General features: G+C 36.3%; 1 protein-coding gene across 1 annotated transcript; it reads left to right on the top strand.

The window, feature by feature from the left end:
- Positions 1–819: 819 nt before the first annotated feature.
- On the top strand, positions 820–16752 carry LOC146889354 (uncharacterized). Its single transcript, XM_087902358.1, has 6 exons — positions 820–938; positions 1132–1192; positions 2318–2835; positions 3088–3423; positions 3592–3963; positions 16673–16752. Exons 1-6 carry the CDS (start codon positions 905–907, stop codon positions 16750–16752), a joined length of 1401 nt encoding a protein of 466 aa, XP_087758484.1. The 5' UTR covers positions 820–904.
- Positions 16753–19231: the final 2479 nt, after the last annotated feature.

Genomic DNA, 19231 nt, shown 5'->3' with positions numbered 1-19231 from the left:
TTTTATTTTAATGGATGATGGCCCTGAAATGTAGATATTTTTTTTTCAAGTCAAGTATAAGCTGCCGTTCTGAGCTTCATGCTTATCTTGAATTTTAAAATTTGACAGAGAATATCACTCTGATTCCCAGGATGCCATGTATTTATAACATATACTTCTATTGTTTTCATCTGTCCTGTTGTAACTGTATGTATATACAGTGCTTTTCTAGAAAATGTTATTGGTATTGCAGTTTATATTAGGGGACTTGAGGGGTCTGGAAGATGAATACAGACCTAAAGTGAGAACAACCCTTTGTAGTAACTTCAATAAAAGCCTTTCAATTATTCTATTCCATTGTTTGTTTCATTGAGATTTGCAATGGAGACAGGGTCTTAATGTGTACTTCCACCTCTTCTGGACATGATTGCATAGACTTGACTGGCATTCAACTCAGAGACAATATACTCACTTGTTTTCTGAATATTGTGGTTAAAGGCACAACACATCAATAAATCTAGTTTGTACATCTTTTTTTCCTTTCTGTAGTCAGTAATTTTTCATACAATTTTCTCATGCATCTTATGTACTGTTGATTTTTAGGTTTCTTTCCCTGTTAATAGATATTGTTCTTATAAGGTGAAATCCCATTAAAAGTGTAGAGAAATGACAGAATTGACTCTCTTTTTCCATTTTCTTCTAAAGTGACTGTCTATGTCATGGAATAAGAATGGGTAACAGCAGAATCATACAACAGTACTTTCAAAGAAGTATGCATTTCCAATGATGTCACTGTCATGCTTACGTTGTACACATTTATGATATATTTTTGAAGGCAGTGACCTATGATGATGTGCATATCATCTTCACTAAGGAAGAGTGGGATTTACTGAATCCTTCCCAGAAGAATCTGTACAATGATGTGATGCTGGAGACCTACAGGAACCTAACTACTATAGGTAAAAATGAATTTCCTTCAAGTTTAAAAATATGGAGACAACTTTTTTTTGGTTTATAATGTTGTTCTGTAATTTGATTTAGAAAGAAGTAGAATGAGGTGAATAACAGTCATAGTTCCTAGGTGTACTTAAGATAAAAATCTAATTATTGTAAAGTGTTAAATAATATACAAATTTTGGTACTGTATTTTAGGGTGCATTTGGGAAGATTGTAACACTGAAGAACATTGCCAATGTTCTAGAAGACATGCAAGGTAATTTTCTTGTACAAATTCATAACAATGTGACTCTGATGAGTTTATAATATGTCCTAGGAATTTTAAACAAAAAACAATAGTGTAAATAAGCACAGCTTTAAACACATTGATGCTTATTAAATTCTCACAAATCCATATACCTCAGACATTCATTTACAAAAAAAGTCAAGGAAGCAATGCCTAAACAGTATCACCATTTCAGTCATAGCACCATAAGAGCTATATAGTAGATCTGCCAGTCCATTTGTTTCTTGCTACTCATGACAAAAAATGTATACACATTTCAGTGATGATAAGTATAGTTGCAAAACTTTCTATTAAATCAATAGCCCATAGCAAATCTTGTATTACTTATATACTTTTTGTGACTATGTTAAGTTTAGTGAAAGCAACTGCTAGAGTTAAGGGTCAAATAGAAGATGTTGTGCAGAAACTGTAGTATCTATACCACAAGTCTGTGAGGAACAGAAAGTCAAACCTTGAGGATTCAATGTGGAAATCCTTATTCACTATTTTTCCATATATATATAGCGCTCTCGACACAGTGTATGAACATAGGGATATGGAAAGATTTAGCATACCTCTTTTTAAGAACAATTAAGAAGATAAAATGTAGTTCCTATGAAGAGTATACTTGTTGAATTTGATCCAAGAATACAAAGTTAATTCATTTTCTACCATCATTATTAATACATAAACAAACTCATATTACAAAAAAAACATAAGTTTCTTTGTCGGTCTGTACAAATATTTCCAGGTGTCTTAGTTCGTTTAGCAAATGTATAATGATTCACAATATAAAAAAATTTATGAATGCATTAAAGTTGGTAAAACACTCAGTGTATGCAGTTCTCTTCAAAAATGTAAAAAATATCCTAGAAAGAATATAGCTATAGATAGAAAGGTAAACCATGACACAAAGGAATTTATAATCCCAAGTATTTTTCCAGATACAAAATAACCCCTGAGAGAACAAAACATGATTTAAAAAAATGTTATGACACTTCAATTTTCAATTCCTTTTATAATTTAAAAAAATTATGAAATTAATTCATACAGATATGATGTTCAACAGTGCATTGAATGTGGTAAAGCTTTTACATGTGTCAATTATTCTTGTAGGATTGAAAGAAATCAAACTGGAGAGAAGTTTTCAGTATATTCTCATGGTGCTAAAGGCTTGTCTTATAACACTCACCTTCTAAGAAATGAAAAAATACATACCAGAGAAAAATGCTGCGAAATTAAACAATGTGGAAAAGCCTTTGCTTATCACAGTCATCATCGAATGCATAAAAGGACACACACTGGAGAGAAACCCTATGAATATAGTCAAGATGGTAAAGACTTTGATCTTTGTGAAATACAACAAAGTAATAAAAGATCACATATTGGAGAGAAACCATATGCACACAATATGTGTGGTAAGGCCTTTGCATTTTATAGTAATCTTCAAAGCCATAAAAGAACACATACTGGAGAAAAACCCTATGAATGTAATCAGTGTGGTAAGTTCTTTGCTGCTCAGTGTAATCTTCAAAGGCATAAAAGAACACATACTGGAGAGAAACCTTATGAATGTAATCAGTGTGATAAGGCCTTTGCTCAACGTGCTTATCTTCAAATGCATAAAAGAACACATACCGGGGAGAAACCCTATGTATGTAATCAGTGTGGTAAGGCCTTTGCAATTCGGAATAATCTTCAAAGCCATAAAAGAACACATACTGGGGAGAAACCTTATAAATGTAATCAGTGTAGTAAGGCCTTTGCATTTCACAGTAATCTTCAAAGCCATAAAAGAACTCATACTGGAGAAAAACCTTATAAATGTAATCAGTGTGATAAGGCCTTTGCACGTCCTTGTGCTCTTCGAGTGCATAAAAGGATACATACTGGAGAAAAACCTTATGAATGCAATCAGTGTGGTAAGGCCTTTGCTATACACAGTATTCTTCAAACACATAAAAGAACACAAACCGGGGAGAAACCTTATGAATGTAATCAGTGTGGTAAAACCTTTGCTAAAAATTCTGGTCTTCAAAGTCATAAAAGACTGCATACTGGAGAAAAACCCTATGAATGTAATCAGTGTGGTAAGGCCTTTGCATTTCATAGTAATCTTCAAAACCATAAAAGAACACATACAGGAGAGAAACCCTATGAATGTGATCAGTGTGGAAAAGCCTTTGCTCAACACAGTACTCTTCAAATGCATAAAAGAATACATTCTGGAGAGAAACCTTATAAATGTAATCAGTGTGGTAAGGCTTTTGCAAGTCATCGTGTTCTTCGATTGCATAAAAGAACACACACTGGAGAGAAACCCTATGAATGTAATCAGTGTGGTAAGGCATTTGCATTTCCCAATACGTTAAAACTGCATAAAAGAACACATACTGGGGAAAAGCCCTATGAATGTAATCAGTGTGGTAAGGCCTTTGCACAGTACATTACTCTTCAATTGCATCAAAGAACACATACTGGAGAGAAACCCTATGAATGTAATCAGTGTGGGAAGACCTTTGCTAGACACAGTATTCTTCAAACACATAAAAGAACACATTCTGGAGAGAAGCCCTATAAATGTAATCAGTGTGGTAAGACCTTTACACGTCATGGTTATCTTCAAACGCATAAGAGAATGCATACTGGAGAGAAACCCTATGAATGTAATCAGTGTGGGAAGGCCTTTACACGTCATGGTTATCTTCAAACTCATAAAAGAACACATACTGGAGAGAAGCCCTATGAATGTGATCAGTGTGGTAAGTCCTTTGCATATAAAAATTATCTTCATGCTCATAAAAGAATGCATACTAGAAAACAACCCTATGAATGAAACCACTTTGGTAAGGCCTTTGCAGAGCCCTGTACTCTTCAAGGGCATAAAAGAACACATCCTGGAGAGATATCTGTTGAATGGAATATGTGGTAAATCACATTTCACAATCATTTCCAAATACGTAAACTAGGCCATCCTAGAAAAATTATACTGTAGGTAAACTATATAAATGAATTCAGTGTCTTAATGTTTTGTACTTTATATAATAGTAAGATTCTGTGTGTGTAATCAATCTGATATAGCTTGTGCATATTACCATAATCTTTTTGACCTGAGGAAGAAACTGAGGGCTTATTGTAAATTTTTTTTAAGATGTTAAGCCAATTCTAGTCAATTAACCAACTGAAGTTATTGTGTAGAAAAAATAATTGATAGTGTCAGCAATCTGTTCCAGCACCATACCTCTTTTTTTTTTTTAGTTTGAACCAGCAAACTAATGGACAAAATCTTTTATGAAGTATCATGGTTTGGAGAAAGGGTATTCAAAAAAACACACATTGGGGGCTGGAGAGATGGCTCAGTGGTTAAGAGCATTGTTTGCTCTTCCAAAGGTCCTGAGTTCAATTCCCGGAAACCACATGGTGGCTCACAACCATCTGTAATGAGGTCTGGTGCCCTCTTCTGGTCTGTAGGCACACACGCAGACAGAACATATAATAAATAAATAAATATTAAAAAAAACCGCACACATTGGTCCTTAGAACAGAGCCAAAGGAAAGCATTTTGTCTCTGAATCTAGATCTAGGTAAAGAAACAACATCTCCCTGAAAACAGTCAAAACATTAAAAAGGGCCAGTGAAAGAAACACACTTTGGCTCTCAAACCAGAACCATAAAAACAAACTCTGCCCTTGTCCAACTTGGCACCAAATCAGGCAATCCCTCAGCATAAAATCAAGCCATCTCTGAGCTTTTTCTAGATGAGGAATTGAAATCCAGCAAATTCCCTCCTTCACGATCTCCTTTGGTGACCTCTGGTACTAAGAAGCCCTAAATGAGCCCTATGCTCATTTCCACACTGGCTAAGGTGTTCATACCTATGTATTTTTCCCTCTCAAATTAATCTCCTGATTGGAGATTTATGTGAATACCTCTTTCACTGGAATGGTTCAGAAATTCCTGGAATTGAGCCAAGATCAAATTGATACCTCTGTTTGAAAAATTACTTCGCCCATAGGAGCACAGAAGCAATAAATATCTTATGGAATATTCCCAAAGGGGAGTGGAGGAGATCAGCACCAAACATTTCTACAGCTAAACTTTCTTAGAACAATTAATTTCTTTCTTCAAGTCTAACTTTGCTTTTCTTTACAAACCAGTCCATAGTATAAATAGGCAGTAAGACACCTCTCCGCTCCTTTTTTTACAGGAATGAATGTTTACAGGAGAAAAGTGTTCATGAAGGAAAATATGTTTGTCTTAAAAGTTGTTTTATCTGTAATTATGTCATGTATGTGTTTGTCTCTGTGTGTATTTGAATGTGCATTCTGTATCCACAGAAAGTAAATTCCTTGGATCTTCTTGCAGAAGAAATTATAGGAAGCTGTCAGACATCTGACCTTAATCCTGTGATTGAACATTTTCAACTCATCTAGCTATGACTCTAGTGCCTTAAAATATTTATGTCTATTTATATCAGTTTGAATTCTGGAAATAAGAACAAACTCATAAAAAAAGATTTCTATTAATGAAAACAATTGGTTAATGTCTAGACATCACAGTTTTCTTTAGCTTTATGTAAAATTACACTCTTGAAGGAAGTAAATTACAAACCATGTTCACTCAAGACTAGTGGAAATCATTGCATTTTGTTTTCAATTTTGAAATATTTGTGGCAATTACAAAAGTGTGCTTTATGTGGCAAATCCATTTAGTGAATTTTATTTTGTAGTCCTTATATTTCTCCTTAAGTAAATGTGGTTGGTTGTTGTTTGTACTTTTAATTTTTATCTTTTCAAAAATTCACTAGAAGCAGCTTGAGCTGTGGCTCGGTGGCTAGGATCGCCTAATGCTCTGCTCTAGTGCCAGAGGACACAGGTTCGAGTCCCTTTGACGCTGCTAGCGATCGATCAATCAGCAATCAATACTGAATCGCTATCAATCGATAATTGGAAAAAAATTCACTGGAGAATTTATTGTTTATTTTTAATCTTAGCTGGGGATCTCAGTAAAGATTCAGGGATAAGTTTGAACTCGTGATGCTCATGTGTCTGCCTCCTGAATACAAGTCCAAGGGTAGATGATGAACTCATAATGTGTATGGTTTTTTCAACAGCATTTAACAATATCTATGTGAACGTGACTGATAAAGGAAATTTAAGAAACATTAAATACCTTGTGTGTATTCAAAGAAGTATTTTCATTTATCTTTTATAGATGTAATAAAGTAGTATAATCAGCAATCAACTGTGTATCTGACACTATAATTTGATCTTTTTTAAATGTGTTTATCAATCTTTATTGAGCTCTATATTTTTCTCTGCTCCCCTCCCTGCATTGCCCCTCCCTTCAACCATCCCCCAAGGTCCTCACGCTCCCAATTTACTCAGGTGATCTTGTCTTTTTATACTTCCTGTGTATGTATATCTCTTTAGGGTCCTCACTGTTGTCCAAGTTCTCTGGGATTGTGATTTGTAGGCTGGTTTTATTTGCTTTGTGATTAAAACCTACTTATGACTGAGTACATGTGATAATTGTCTTTCTGAGTCTGGGTTACCTCACTCAAAATGATGTTTTCTAGCTCCATCCATTTTGCTGCAAAATTTGAGATGCAATCCAGGTTAGGATTCTAGTCTTGCACAAAGCGATCCTTTCTCACTGAGTCATCTCATTGGTGCTCAAATTCAATTAGAAGAAATATTACAACAGTAAAGCCCTTTTATTCTATTCAGATTGGAAATGCATTTCCATTCAAGAATAAAAAAAGGGACAATTTGGATAGTCAATCCTCTTTGCATGTGAAAATAGTCTCAGAAACAGATTTTTAAAATTTTTTTTATGCCGAGAAAAAGATGTGTTTGTAAAACTTTCTTAGAACCAAAAGTGCATGCCAGAGAATTGTATCATTTAGTAAAGTTCATTCCTCCAAATTATGATAACCTGGCTTCTATATCTTGTTTCTCCTAATACTCTTACAATTTTTTTCATATTTGTTCACTTCAGCACATCCTACATCAACTCCTTCACAAATAATTTTTACACTCAAAGAAGTGTCTTTGAGGTTATTTGCAGCCAAATGACTATTTAGGTTTAAGCACTAAAACTCACAAAGTGAAGTAGATAATAGATAACTGTGAGTTTTCCAGTCTGTGCTACATGAACAACATGGCTCATGTGTATTCACAAAAACACACATCAAACATTTTTAAATGGATAGAGTTGGCAATGCAATAAAAATAGCCCATTATTGTGAACATATGAAATTATTTGGCCATTTAAATTACAGAATTTCAAGAAATATTTTTATTCATTAAAATAATGATGTTCCCTTCTAAGTCTTTCTTTATGCTGTTATGACTCATTAAGTCCTTTAAAAACACAGATTTCAGCTCAACTTAGAGGTGCAGGGCTATAATCACAGAACATGGAGAGTGAGTGGGTCCGATCTCAGTGAGTTTGAGGTCAGCTTGTTCCACATAATGCATACCTGGCATCAGTGGCTACATGGACATGCCTTATCTCAAAAAGATCACAAAAGACAAAGACTATCCCAAATTATGGAAGTTTTCCTCATAAAATCTGTCTGGAGTCAGACTGATTTTAACCAACATTTTAAATATTCCCTCACATAGAGCTGTCGTAACAATGAAAATGAGCAATGTACCAATTCCATCCACTGAATCCTTTGCCAACCATCTATTGTGGAATTTATCCTTCAAGTAATAAGAGAAGGAAGACTTATATACCTTTAGCATTATAATGACATGTTGGATCTGGAGAGTTGTCTCAGGCATACTGCTCTTCTTGGGTTGACAAGTTTGATTCATAGCATCATATCTGATTGGTCAGAACTCCCTGTAATTGAAGGTCCTGAAGATCAAGTGCATGCTTCTGGCCTCAAAGGGTACAAGATGTGCAAATACTAAAAGACAGATCTGTATTTGTTTCTATATTAAATAGATTTTCTTCATGTGTCTATTACCTTAAAAAGAAATGAAATTCAATTTAGATATAGAATCTAAATTGACCAGTGAGCGTACCAAGTGTATGACCAGAAGACAGTGTCTACTTTCCTCTGACTGGAGGTACAGACAGTTGTGAACTGTCTTGTGGGTGCTGGGTTTCAAAGGTTCTCTGGATGAGTCCCCAATGTTCTAAGTGCTTAGCCTTCTTTTCAGCCTCATGGACATGTCATTAATAACAGTAAGGTATAAAAGGCTGATCTAAGCTCATCTGAACTCATCCTTGGCCCAGAAGAAATAAATGACTGATAGTATTGGAAATTAACTTAGACTTAGTTCTTAAAGAATTTCTGAGCCCAAATCTTTCCCAAATGAGGGAAAAGTACAAAAAATAATCAGGAAACAAGCTGATAATAAAAGTCTTTAAAAGATATTTGAATATTTAACAAAAGCAATTGGCCATAATTGGAACTTAAAAACTCCTTATTAGATGTATCCTTGCTTGAGTTCATTTTACAATTTGTGGGTGGTTCTTGGTTGGCCAGAAAGAGCAGTCATGTTTTCATTTATTGGTGGCACCTCCTACTAATGACAGTAAAAACATCACTTTTGTATTCACAGTTTAAAATTTTCTCTTATCCTGTCTTTTGTTTGTAAACCACAATCAAGCAACATGCATTTAAGTAACTCAAAATTCTGAACTATCAAGAAATTGGACACAGAATTAAAAATGGGGAAATTATGATTCCGCAGTAGAAGTCAGCAATCATATCTTTGAACACAGAACTTTATGGTAAATTTTTATCTGATATAGTGCACAGTAACAAAGTAGATCAGTATATTGACTAAGAAAGGACATTTCTGTGAAGGTGTTGAAGGTAATTCCCAATAATGCTGTCCAGAACTATTCAAGATGCAGTCATGTCTGTAACATGAGGGCCAGCTTGTTGGGGTTTCTGTCCTGCCCAGTACCCCACAGCAGGCAGGCCCCAAAGAAAATCACACACAGGACTCCATAAGGTTATAAACTGATTGGCCCATTTGGTCAGGCTCCTTATTAGTCCTTGTAACTTATGTTACCCCATTATCCTTATCTACATAAGCACATGGCTCCGTACCTTTCTCAGCTGGGCAAATTACATGCTGCCTCTTCGGTGGTCTGCGCAGGAGTGGCTGAGGAACCTCCCTGCTTCCCAGAATTCTCCTGTTCTCATTGCTCCACCCCTACTTCCTATCTGGCTTTCCCACCTATACTGCCTGCCTGGCCAATCAGCGTTTTATTAAAATATGATTGACAGATACAGACAATTCTCCCACACCATTTCCCTCTTTTTTTTTTTAAACAAAGGAAAATAACCATAGTCCATTTGTTGGGAATGTGGGCGTAGTATTTCAGGCTACTTCCTGCTGGTTGGGGGCGCTGATGATCTTATGGGGACCTAAAGAAAATTTAGAGTTATAATCAAGTCCTGACTGGAGTATCCTGTGAGTCTTGATCATCTCAGGCAGCAGTCTTGAATCTGTTCTGGATGTAGAATTCAGACATCCAGGCCATCTGTTTCTACCGGAAATTTCTCAGAAGGTCTCCCTTGATCAAAGATGATTTTTCTTAACTCTGAATAAATCCAGAGCCTCTCATTTTCTGTGGAAACAAAAGTAAAATCTCTTCTCCAAAGTAACATACCTTTTGACTTCAATTTTGAAGCCAAGGTATTTTCAAAATACCTATCTTGGGTTAGTTCAGCAGCATTTATAAACAAAAGTCTTTTAGCAGCTATTGTTCCATCCTCAGCATTCAAACAATTCAAAGAGAGCATAATAGCATACAGTATCAAGATTCTCTGTGTATTTTCCATCTTTATGCAGCTTTATTTTTAACCTCTATTTCTTTTATTTTTACTTTTACTTTTTGACACAGGTTCTCTGTATATCTTTGTCCTGGAATAACACTGTAGACCAGGCTGTCCTTGAACTCACAGAGATCCTTCTGTCTCTGCCTCCCCAGTACTGGGCTCAAAGGTGTTTGCTACCACACCTTGAACTCACAGAGATCCATGCCTCTCTGCTTCCACAGTGCTAGGATTAAAGATGTGTGCTACCACACCTTGAACTCAGAGATCTGTCTGTGTCTGCCTCCCAGGCATTGGGATTAAAGGTGTGTGCTACCACACCTTGAAGTCACAGAGGTCAACTACCTCTGTCCCTTAAAGTCTCAGAGGTCAACATACCTCTGCCTCCCAGGCATTGGGATTAAAGGTGTGTTCTACCACACCCAACTACTCTCTTTCTTTTTACTTTAAGAACTTTAACTTTTATCCTGCATATATTTTTAACATACTGTAAACCATTTAGAGGTTTTCTTCCCCTTTGAATCTCTCTTTACTGTATATCTCTCTTTTTCTGACCACTTGAGTCTTTAAGAAGAGGATGAAAGCTGTGGCTTTGACGGCTAGATCCTCGTGGCTGAGGTACCAGCCAGAGCTGTGTTCACTTCCACAACTCTATGGCGTTTCAAGGTCCTTGCCAGCAAGCTGCAGCATTCTGCTCACAGACCACACTCAGTCGGACTGCCTGCCTGAAAGAGTCAGAGTTTGCCCTGGCAGGACAGCCCAGAAAGCTGGCATTTTAAAACGGCGCAGCTTTTATCCTGCTATGGCTGAAAGCTGAAAAGCACGCGGTCAGCTTTTCACCAACACTGTTTAAGTGTTTTGTGGCAGGACCTCTTAATGAGCTGCAAGGTTTTGCAGCTAAAGCTGAGTCAGGAAGCCTCTTTTAGATGAGAGCACTTGCTTGCCTCTAGCAAGCAGAGCAGACCTGAGAAATTGCTGCTACCAAGAAACCATGCATAATGCTGTTATTTTGTTCTAGAATTACTTCCCAAGCTGTCTCAGGCTTTATGTGGATACAGTTGTCCACACGTTGGCGCCATTTGTAACATGTGGGGCCGGCTTGTTGGGGTTTCTGTCCCTCCCAGTACCCCAACAGCTGGCAAGCAACAAAGAAAATCACTCACAAGACTCCATAAGGTTATAAACTGATTGGCCCATTTGGTCAGGCTCCTTATTAGTCCTTGTAACTTATGTTACCCCATTATCCTTATCTACATAAGCACATGGCTCCGTACCTTTCTCAGCTGGGCAAATTACATGCTGCCTCTTCGGTGGTCTGCGCAGGAGTGGCTGAGGAACCTCCCTGCTTCCCAGAATTCTCCTGTTCTCATTGCTCCACCCCTACTTCCTGTCTGGCTTTCCCACCTATACTGCCTGCCTGGCCAATCAGCGTTTTATTAAAATATGATTGACAGATACAGACAATTCTCCCACACCACATGTCAAATAAAAGACAAAAGGTGGGCTGCAGCCACAAACACATGACTGTGACACCTGAGCATGTCTGTCCTGGAGAATCAAGTCAGGGCTGCACATTCTTTGATCTGCAGAAATACAGGGGGAGTGTCCAGCAGTTTCATAACCTAGGCTCTCAGGTCAGCAAGAGAAAGAAGACACAGTACCAGTAAACTTAAGGTCTATGAAAAGAACTGCCTATTTTCCTGCAAATGCTTATTCAGAAATTCATCTGTTAAAGGAGGCAAGCCTCTGATCACTGATCACTAGCCTAGCCCACCAAAAAAAGAGGCAGTTACTGAGAAGCTGCATCTGACTATGTAGTTTTCTGTTTAGATTCCTTTTCCAAGCTATTTCAGATTTTATGTGAAAATTTTGGCCACACATTGGAATGCAATTCGTAAACTGGAGGCGTAAGTCACAAACAATCCCACACCAGTTTGGAATTATAATTAATAGAATGGTTATTTATTCAAAGGGGAAAAAACTAACAGATTACTGTCCTGGACAACAGACCCGCTGCATGATCAGGAAAGGAGTCTAGGAGCCGGAAGCGACCTGGAAGCCAGAGAGAGAATGGAGGACAGCCTCTGCTTTTTTAAAGAGAGAGAGACCACGCCCTAATGGGCGGTATCTCAGCAGCAGAAGGAGATCCCGCAGCAGTAAACAGTTCTTTCCTACCTGCCAGTTCAAAGTAACGACATCGAGGCTTTTAATAACTGAAAATACTTGACCAATATATCAGGCTTATTACTTACTACCTCTGACATTTTTAAGTTAACACATTCTTTATTTACTATCTACCACAGAGTCGAACCTTTATTAACAAGGCACATTCATGTCATGCTCCCTGTGCCTTATCCCTATTTACTGGCCAATCATTTCTTTATTAAAGCAAATGGAGTGACAGATCTTCAGAGTATATAACAGAATAATGATTCCACTGCAGATTTTATTTGGAAGGATTTGGATTGTAAAATATTCAAAACCTTGGTACTCATGAGAATATGACCTCTTTTTTACCTAAAACCTACTAAATGACTAGGAATGTTCATGTTACAAATATAAACTGGCATAGATAAATATAGAAAGATACACAAGCAAAATAAGCAAAGAATTGTGTGTATAAATGATTGTATGTACTAGTGTTCATCTGTGTATGTAAGTTTGTGCATGAGTGTGTGTATATACTTATGGAGATGTATATGTGTGAATGTATATGTGTGTGTATATATTTGGAAGAGAAGTCAACCTCTGATGTCAGGCGTCTGATTTCACCAAACTAGATTTGGTGTTTAGAAGTGTATTGCCATTGTTAGAGTTTGAAAATGAAATAGTCCCACAGTTTATATGCTTATTGATTGGTTTCCCAGATGGTGGCACAATTTGGGGTTAGTGTGATCTTTATAGTATAGTTTGAGGAAGTAGGTCACTGGAGATGTGCCTTGCAAGTTATATATTTCCCTGACCTTTCCTGTATTTCTTCTCTCTGTTTTCTAGTCCTTATGTTATAAAGAAACTTCTCAGTAACCTTTTCAGTCCTTGTGAATTTCTGCCTAGGGGCACAGGACTGAAAAATTGTGAACAGTTGTTCCCAGTACAATACCACACCTATACTGGGCCTTCTGCAAGAATAACCAATTGATTCGAACTTCTGTGGTTGTGGAGAGTTTTGGATGATAGAGTTTCAGAGCATAATTATAGTTTACATTGGATTATCTTTAGCCCCTATAATATCCATTTGTTTTAGTGTTCTGCTTTCTGTAGAGAAACCAGATCACTGAGAACTCATATAAAAAGAAATATTTATGGGCAAAAGCTGGACCTAGAAAACGTCATAAAAGAGTGAGTAAACCCAGACCCAGAAAAAGAAATTACACACTTCTAAGTGGCTTTTAGATACAAAACAAAGGACAGCAAGCCTAAAATTAACAATGCTAGAGAACATAGACAAAAAAGAGCCTAATAGAGACATTCATGAATATATTCTACATAGGACATAGAGAAAGACAAGATCTTAGTAAATTGGGAGCATATGGATAATGGGAGAAGGGGAGGGGAGAGTGAAAGTAGTGGAAAAAACATATACTTGAATAAAAAACAGTTTAAAAATCCTTGCTACACAGAAGATTATGGGTTAATTATCAAAATTGATAGTAAGAAATTAATAGCTGAAATATGCAACTTTGTTTAATTTTGTAGCTGAATGAAATAATTCCTCAAGCTAAGGCAAATGATTTCTAACATTTAATTAAAAATAATTCACACATATTTTCCAACAAAAAATTGAAGATTCATACCATATCTTGCCATGTTCCCAAGTCTATAATCACACGCACACACAAGAAAGAAGTGTTTGATTTTACTTAACAAAGCTGCATTCATTCTAAATTCATTATTCAACACTGAGTTCATGTTTTTATGATGTGTTGTGAAGGCTGTACAACTCAGAGTGACAGACCCTGAAGCTAGAGGAGGACTAATTGAATCTTTGACTTTTGAAAATACTAAGTTAGAGTGTAAGAATATCTTGGGCTTTGAAAGGTCAGATGAGCACCTACAAATGAATGGATCTTGTATACAATAAATCTAGCAGCCAGAATCAAGAACTGGAATCAAGAAAGTGACCACACACTTTACACATTCATTTATAATGTAAGAGACCATGCCCGAGTGGATTGGTATCTTAAAGGCTATTGACTCAAGGAGCTCTCACAACACCTACCCCTTTTGCTTAAATAAGAAATTCCAAACCCAATACAAAACTATGTACACAAGAAACATATATCATATAAAGTTAGAATTACAACAAGCATAAACAATATTTAAAAAGGAATTCATTCTAATGTTTTCATAAACATCCTATTCTAAGGAGTCTAAGTCTTCCAGTAGAAACAGCTTGGCTAGATCATAATAGGATGGTAAGTATGATTATCTCATCTTCAACCCCGTCAAAGGCATGAGAAGAGCAATAATATTACTTGAGTAGGCAGGTAGTGAAGTCTAACAGCTTCCAAAAAGTGTAGTAGAACAGAGACAACTGACTGCCTGAGCAATCAATCAAAGTCTCATTACAATGTTGAAGAATAAAACTTCATATCAGAATATAAGACAATCTTTAAACAACTATGCATTAGAGCAGGACAATGACCTCAAAATGTAAACAATGTATAAATATCTTGATCAGAGGTAGAATTGTGTAATGCAATATTATAAATATAAAATTTTATCAACAAAAAATGTTTTGAACAGAGGTAGAATCATGCATGTATACCATCTGACAAAATAACTGTGCATAGGTGTTACAAATATTCTAAACAAAAAATAGAAACATTCTATATAATTTGAACTTGTATCAATATACAAAGGTCTATACCAATGTATATTACTCATAAATAATAGCTCACAATTATTCATTCTATTACTCACTATTATTGTTGGTGTGAGTAAGTAATCTACCTATTATTCCATTTAATTTTCCCTCTTTTTTGAGATCTCTGTGTGTACAAAATTTCACCCAACCCCCAACCCTATATGAGTAGTAATCAACTCTTAAATGTTGTCCCTGACCATGAAGACAAACTTTCTTGGGAGAGGGGATGGTGTCTTCTAGATTTGCTTCCAGATGTCATGGGGGATTATTCTTTCCATGGAATATCATAAAAGTAAAATAATGGTTGAATTTCAAGATTGCTGTTTTGTATAATTGCAAATGGTCTCTGAGTATTCGAAAGGGTTGTTCTGAAGTTTTTATTTGGAATTCCGGCCAAAATGTTGCAAGAAGGTACACCATATCGACAGCTTGTACCAATAAATCGGTCTCATAGTAGTGTTATCAGCATCATGCTGTTATATCAACCAGGTAGAGACATTGTGGGGCCCAAATATCTTTTTCTTAGAAACTGATCATTGTTGAAAATGTAAACATTATTAATATAGACATATATTCTGTGAAAGATAAACTATAGACAAAATGGGCATGAAGGAAAGTAAAATGTTCCTTTAAAATCTATCTTCTTTCTGTCCCATACCAGAAGGCTGTTGACATGAGACAGAATTTCTGAATTTTATCTTTTAACATCATGCTTGGATTTGGAGAAGGACAGACATTGTCTAATTTTAAAATCATTTCTGATTTTGAAGTAGAGACACAAAGGAGACATCTTCTAAAGCTGTAGCCCATATAAACCACCAAACAGATTATGTCTCTGGGGTTGTGCCTACTCACAGGTTTACAGGTCAGTAGCTGCCCTCCTTCCTGAGACACAAAGCATAGGGTGTGTGGCAACCAGAACTAGTCTGAAGAGACAATCAGCTACTATAAGTGATGGATAAATGAGAACATTCCAGATAGTGAGAACAGTGTAAGCCGTGGCTTAGAGGCTGCGGCAATGTCAGAACCTTTAGAGACATTCATCCCTGTGCCATTAGAGCAGCAACAGCACACATCTGCCCTAAGCCAGAAACTCTGGAAGGAAAACATACTGTGTTTTGACAGTCTTCAAAATAATTTCAGTATGTGTGTAAGTTTGAGGACCTCTGATCCAGGCTATCAGCTCTCAAATGCTGTTTGTAGGTAACATCTCTGTGACAGGATAAGAGGTGAAGTGGATGTGAGTTCAGATAAGTTCGGAAGTGCATAGTCTACATTGCTTTTGGAGAGCTACCAATAAACATTGGCCATTTAAAGGTTTTAAGAAGTCCTACAATAAAGACCTTTATTTCTCATTCAACTTTTTCTTTGTGATTCTTCAGGCTGCCTATTCATACTTCCATATATTCCCTCTTAGGGATATCATCCTCACTGTTCACATGGACACACTGTAACCTACAGAAGATGTGGAGTCCCCAAGTCATAGAACATGTTTCCATGTTGAAAAAGACCTTAAAAGTTTTTGTGTTCTCAATACCCTCCATCCTCTGTCATTCCATTCTACTGTGTATAAAAGCATAACTCTGCATTATTTAGCTCAGAAGTAAGACAAAAGTCTCTGAGTTTATCTTGAAGGAATTTTCTGACCACACATGCCCGGTGTACCTCCTCTGTCCTCTGTGCTCAGTTATGTACCTGGTCACCCTGCTTGGAACACTGTCTTCATGGCAGTGTGCAGGTTGTATCCATGCCTATACATACCCATATACAATTTCTAAGTGATATTTTCATTTAGAACATCTGCTCCACATCTTCTTCTGTGACTCTGATGCTGTTCCACCTACTCTCATCCCAGAAGAAGACCATCTTCTCTAATGGCTGTGACATCCAGATGCATTTGAGACTTACCAAAGGCTCCACAGAGAACTTGCTGCTTGATCTCCTTTTGGTGTCTTATTGCTCTAGCTAGGACCTCAAGAACTATATTGAATAGATATGGAGAGAGTGGACAATCTTTTTTTGTTCTTGATTTCAGTGGAATTGCTGGGAGTTTCTCTCCATTTAGTTTGATGTTGGCTGTTGGCTTGTTGTATATTGTCTTTATTATGTTTAGGTATATTCCTTGTATCCCTGTTCTATCCAAGACTATTAACATGAAGAGATATTGTATATTGTCTAAAGCTTTTTAGACATCTAATGAGATGATCATGTGGTTTTTATTTTTCAGTTTGTTTATATGGTGGATTACATTGACATATTTTCATATGTTGCATCTCTGAGATGAAGCCGACTTTATCATGGTGGATGATGGTTCTGATGTATTACTGGATTTGATTTGCAAGTGTTTTATTTAGTATTTTTGCATCAATGTTCATGAGTAAGATTGGTTTTTAATTCTCTTTCCTTATAATGTCTTTCTGTGGTTTGAGTATCAGGGTAATTAGCCTCATAAAAAGGATTTTGCCATTTTCCTTTTGTTTCTTTTGTGTGGAATAATTTGAGGAGTTTTGGTCTTAGTTCTTCTTTGAAAGTCTTGTAGAATTCTGAGCTGAAACCATCTGGTTCTGGGCATTTTTGGTTGGGAGACTTTTCATGACTGTTTCTATTTCTTCAGCAGTTATAGGTCTGTGGAATTTGCTTATCTGGTCCTGATTTAATTTTGGTAAGTGATATTTATTCAGAAAGTTGTCTATTTCCTTTAAGTTTTCCAATTTTGTAAAGTACAAGTTTTTGAGATATGACCTGATGATTCTCTGTATTTCCTCCATGTTTGTTCTTATGTCCCCCTTTTCATTTCTGATTTCCTTAATTTGCATATTCTCTCTCTGCCTTTTCATTAATATGGATAAAGGTTCGTTTATTTTGTTGATTTTCTAAAAGAACCTACTCTTTGTTTCGTTCATTATTTGTATTGTTTTCTTTGTTTCTATTCTGTTGATTTCAGCTCTCAATTTGATTATTTAGTGCCATCTAGATCTCCTAAGTAAGTTTTCTTCATTTTGTTCCAAGTTTTTTTAAATGTGCTGTTACTTACCTAGTATGGGATTTTTCCAACTTCTTTATGTAGGCATTTAGTGCTATAAATTTTCCTCCTAACATTGCTTTGTCTCCCGTAAATTTAGATATGTTGTGTGGTCATTTTCATTGTATTTTAGGAAGTCTCCCTTTAGTCCTTCCTTGACCCATTGATGTTTCAGGTTGGCATTGCTTAATGTCCATCTATTCATGGGTTTTCTGGAATTAGTATTGTTGTTGACTTCTAGTTTTAACCATGATGATCTGACAAGGTACATTGGGATATTCCAATTTTTTATATTTGTTAAGGTTTGCTTTGTTACCACATATGTGGTCAATTTTTGAGTAGGTTCCATCTGGTGCTGAGAAGAAAGTGTATTCTTTTCTGTTTGAATGGAATATTCTATAGATGTCTGTTAAGCTCATTTGAGTCATAGTATCTGTTAGTTTCCTTATTTCTCTGTTCATTTTTTGTTTGACTGACCTGTCAGGTGGTCAGAGGGGAATGTTATAGTTTTCCACTATTAGTGTGTGGGGTTTAGTGTATGTTTTAAGCTTTAGAAGTGTTTCATTTACATATCATGGCTCTTGTATTTGGGGCTTAGATGTTCAGTAATGAGATTTCTCTTGATGGATTTTTCCTGTGACTAATGTGAAATGACTTTCTTTGTCTCTTTTGATTGACTTTAGCTTGAAGTCCATTTTTTAGATATGAGGATAGCTACACCCACTTGTTTTGTAGGTTCATTTGATTAGAATACTTCTTCTCAACCTTTTACTCTGAGACAATGTCTGTCTTTGAGGTTGAGATGTGTTTCTTGTGTGCAGAAGAAGGATGGATTCTGTATTTGTATCCAATCTGTTAGCCTGTGTCCTTTTATAGGTGAGTTGAGTCCATTTACATTAAGGGGCATTAATATGACCAGTGAATGCTATTTCCTGTTAATTTAGTATTCATTGTTGGTGATGTTAATTTGTGCATTTTTCCCTTCTTTGGGATTTACTGCTATGAGATTATCAATCGTCTGTGTTTTTGTTAGTGAAGCCAACTTCCTTCGGTTGGAGTTTTCATTCTAGTATTTTGTGTAGGGCTGAGTTTGTGACTAGGTACTTGTCAAATCTAATTTTGTTATGGAATATTTTCTTTTGTCCTTCTATGGTTATTGAAAGCTTTGTTGGGTATAGTAGTCTGGGAGGGCATCTGTGGTCTCTTAATGTCTGCATAATGCTTGACCATAACCTTCTGGCTTTCATTTTCTCCAATGAGAAGTCAGGTGTAATTCTGATAGGACTACCTTTATATGGTACTTGGCCTTTTTCCTTTGCTGCTTCAATATTC

Source organism: Myodes glareolus, chromosome 27, assembly GCF_982192425.1.
Source record: "Myodes glareolus chromosome 27, mMyoGla1.1, whole genome shotgun sequence".
Classification (NCBI taxonomy): domain Eukaryota; kingdom Metazoa; phylum Chordata; class Mammalia; order Rodentia; family Cricetidae; genus Myodes; species Myodes glareolus.
The sequence above is the reverse complement of the archived record's forward strand: the minus strand, read 5'-3'. Positions and strand labels throughout refer to the sequence as shown.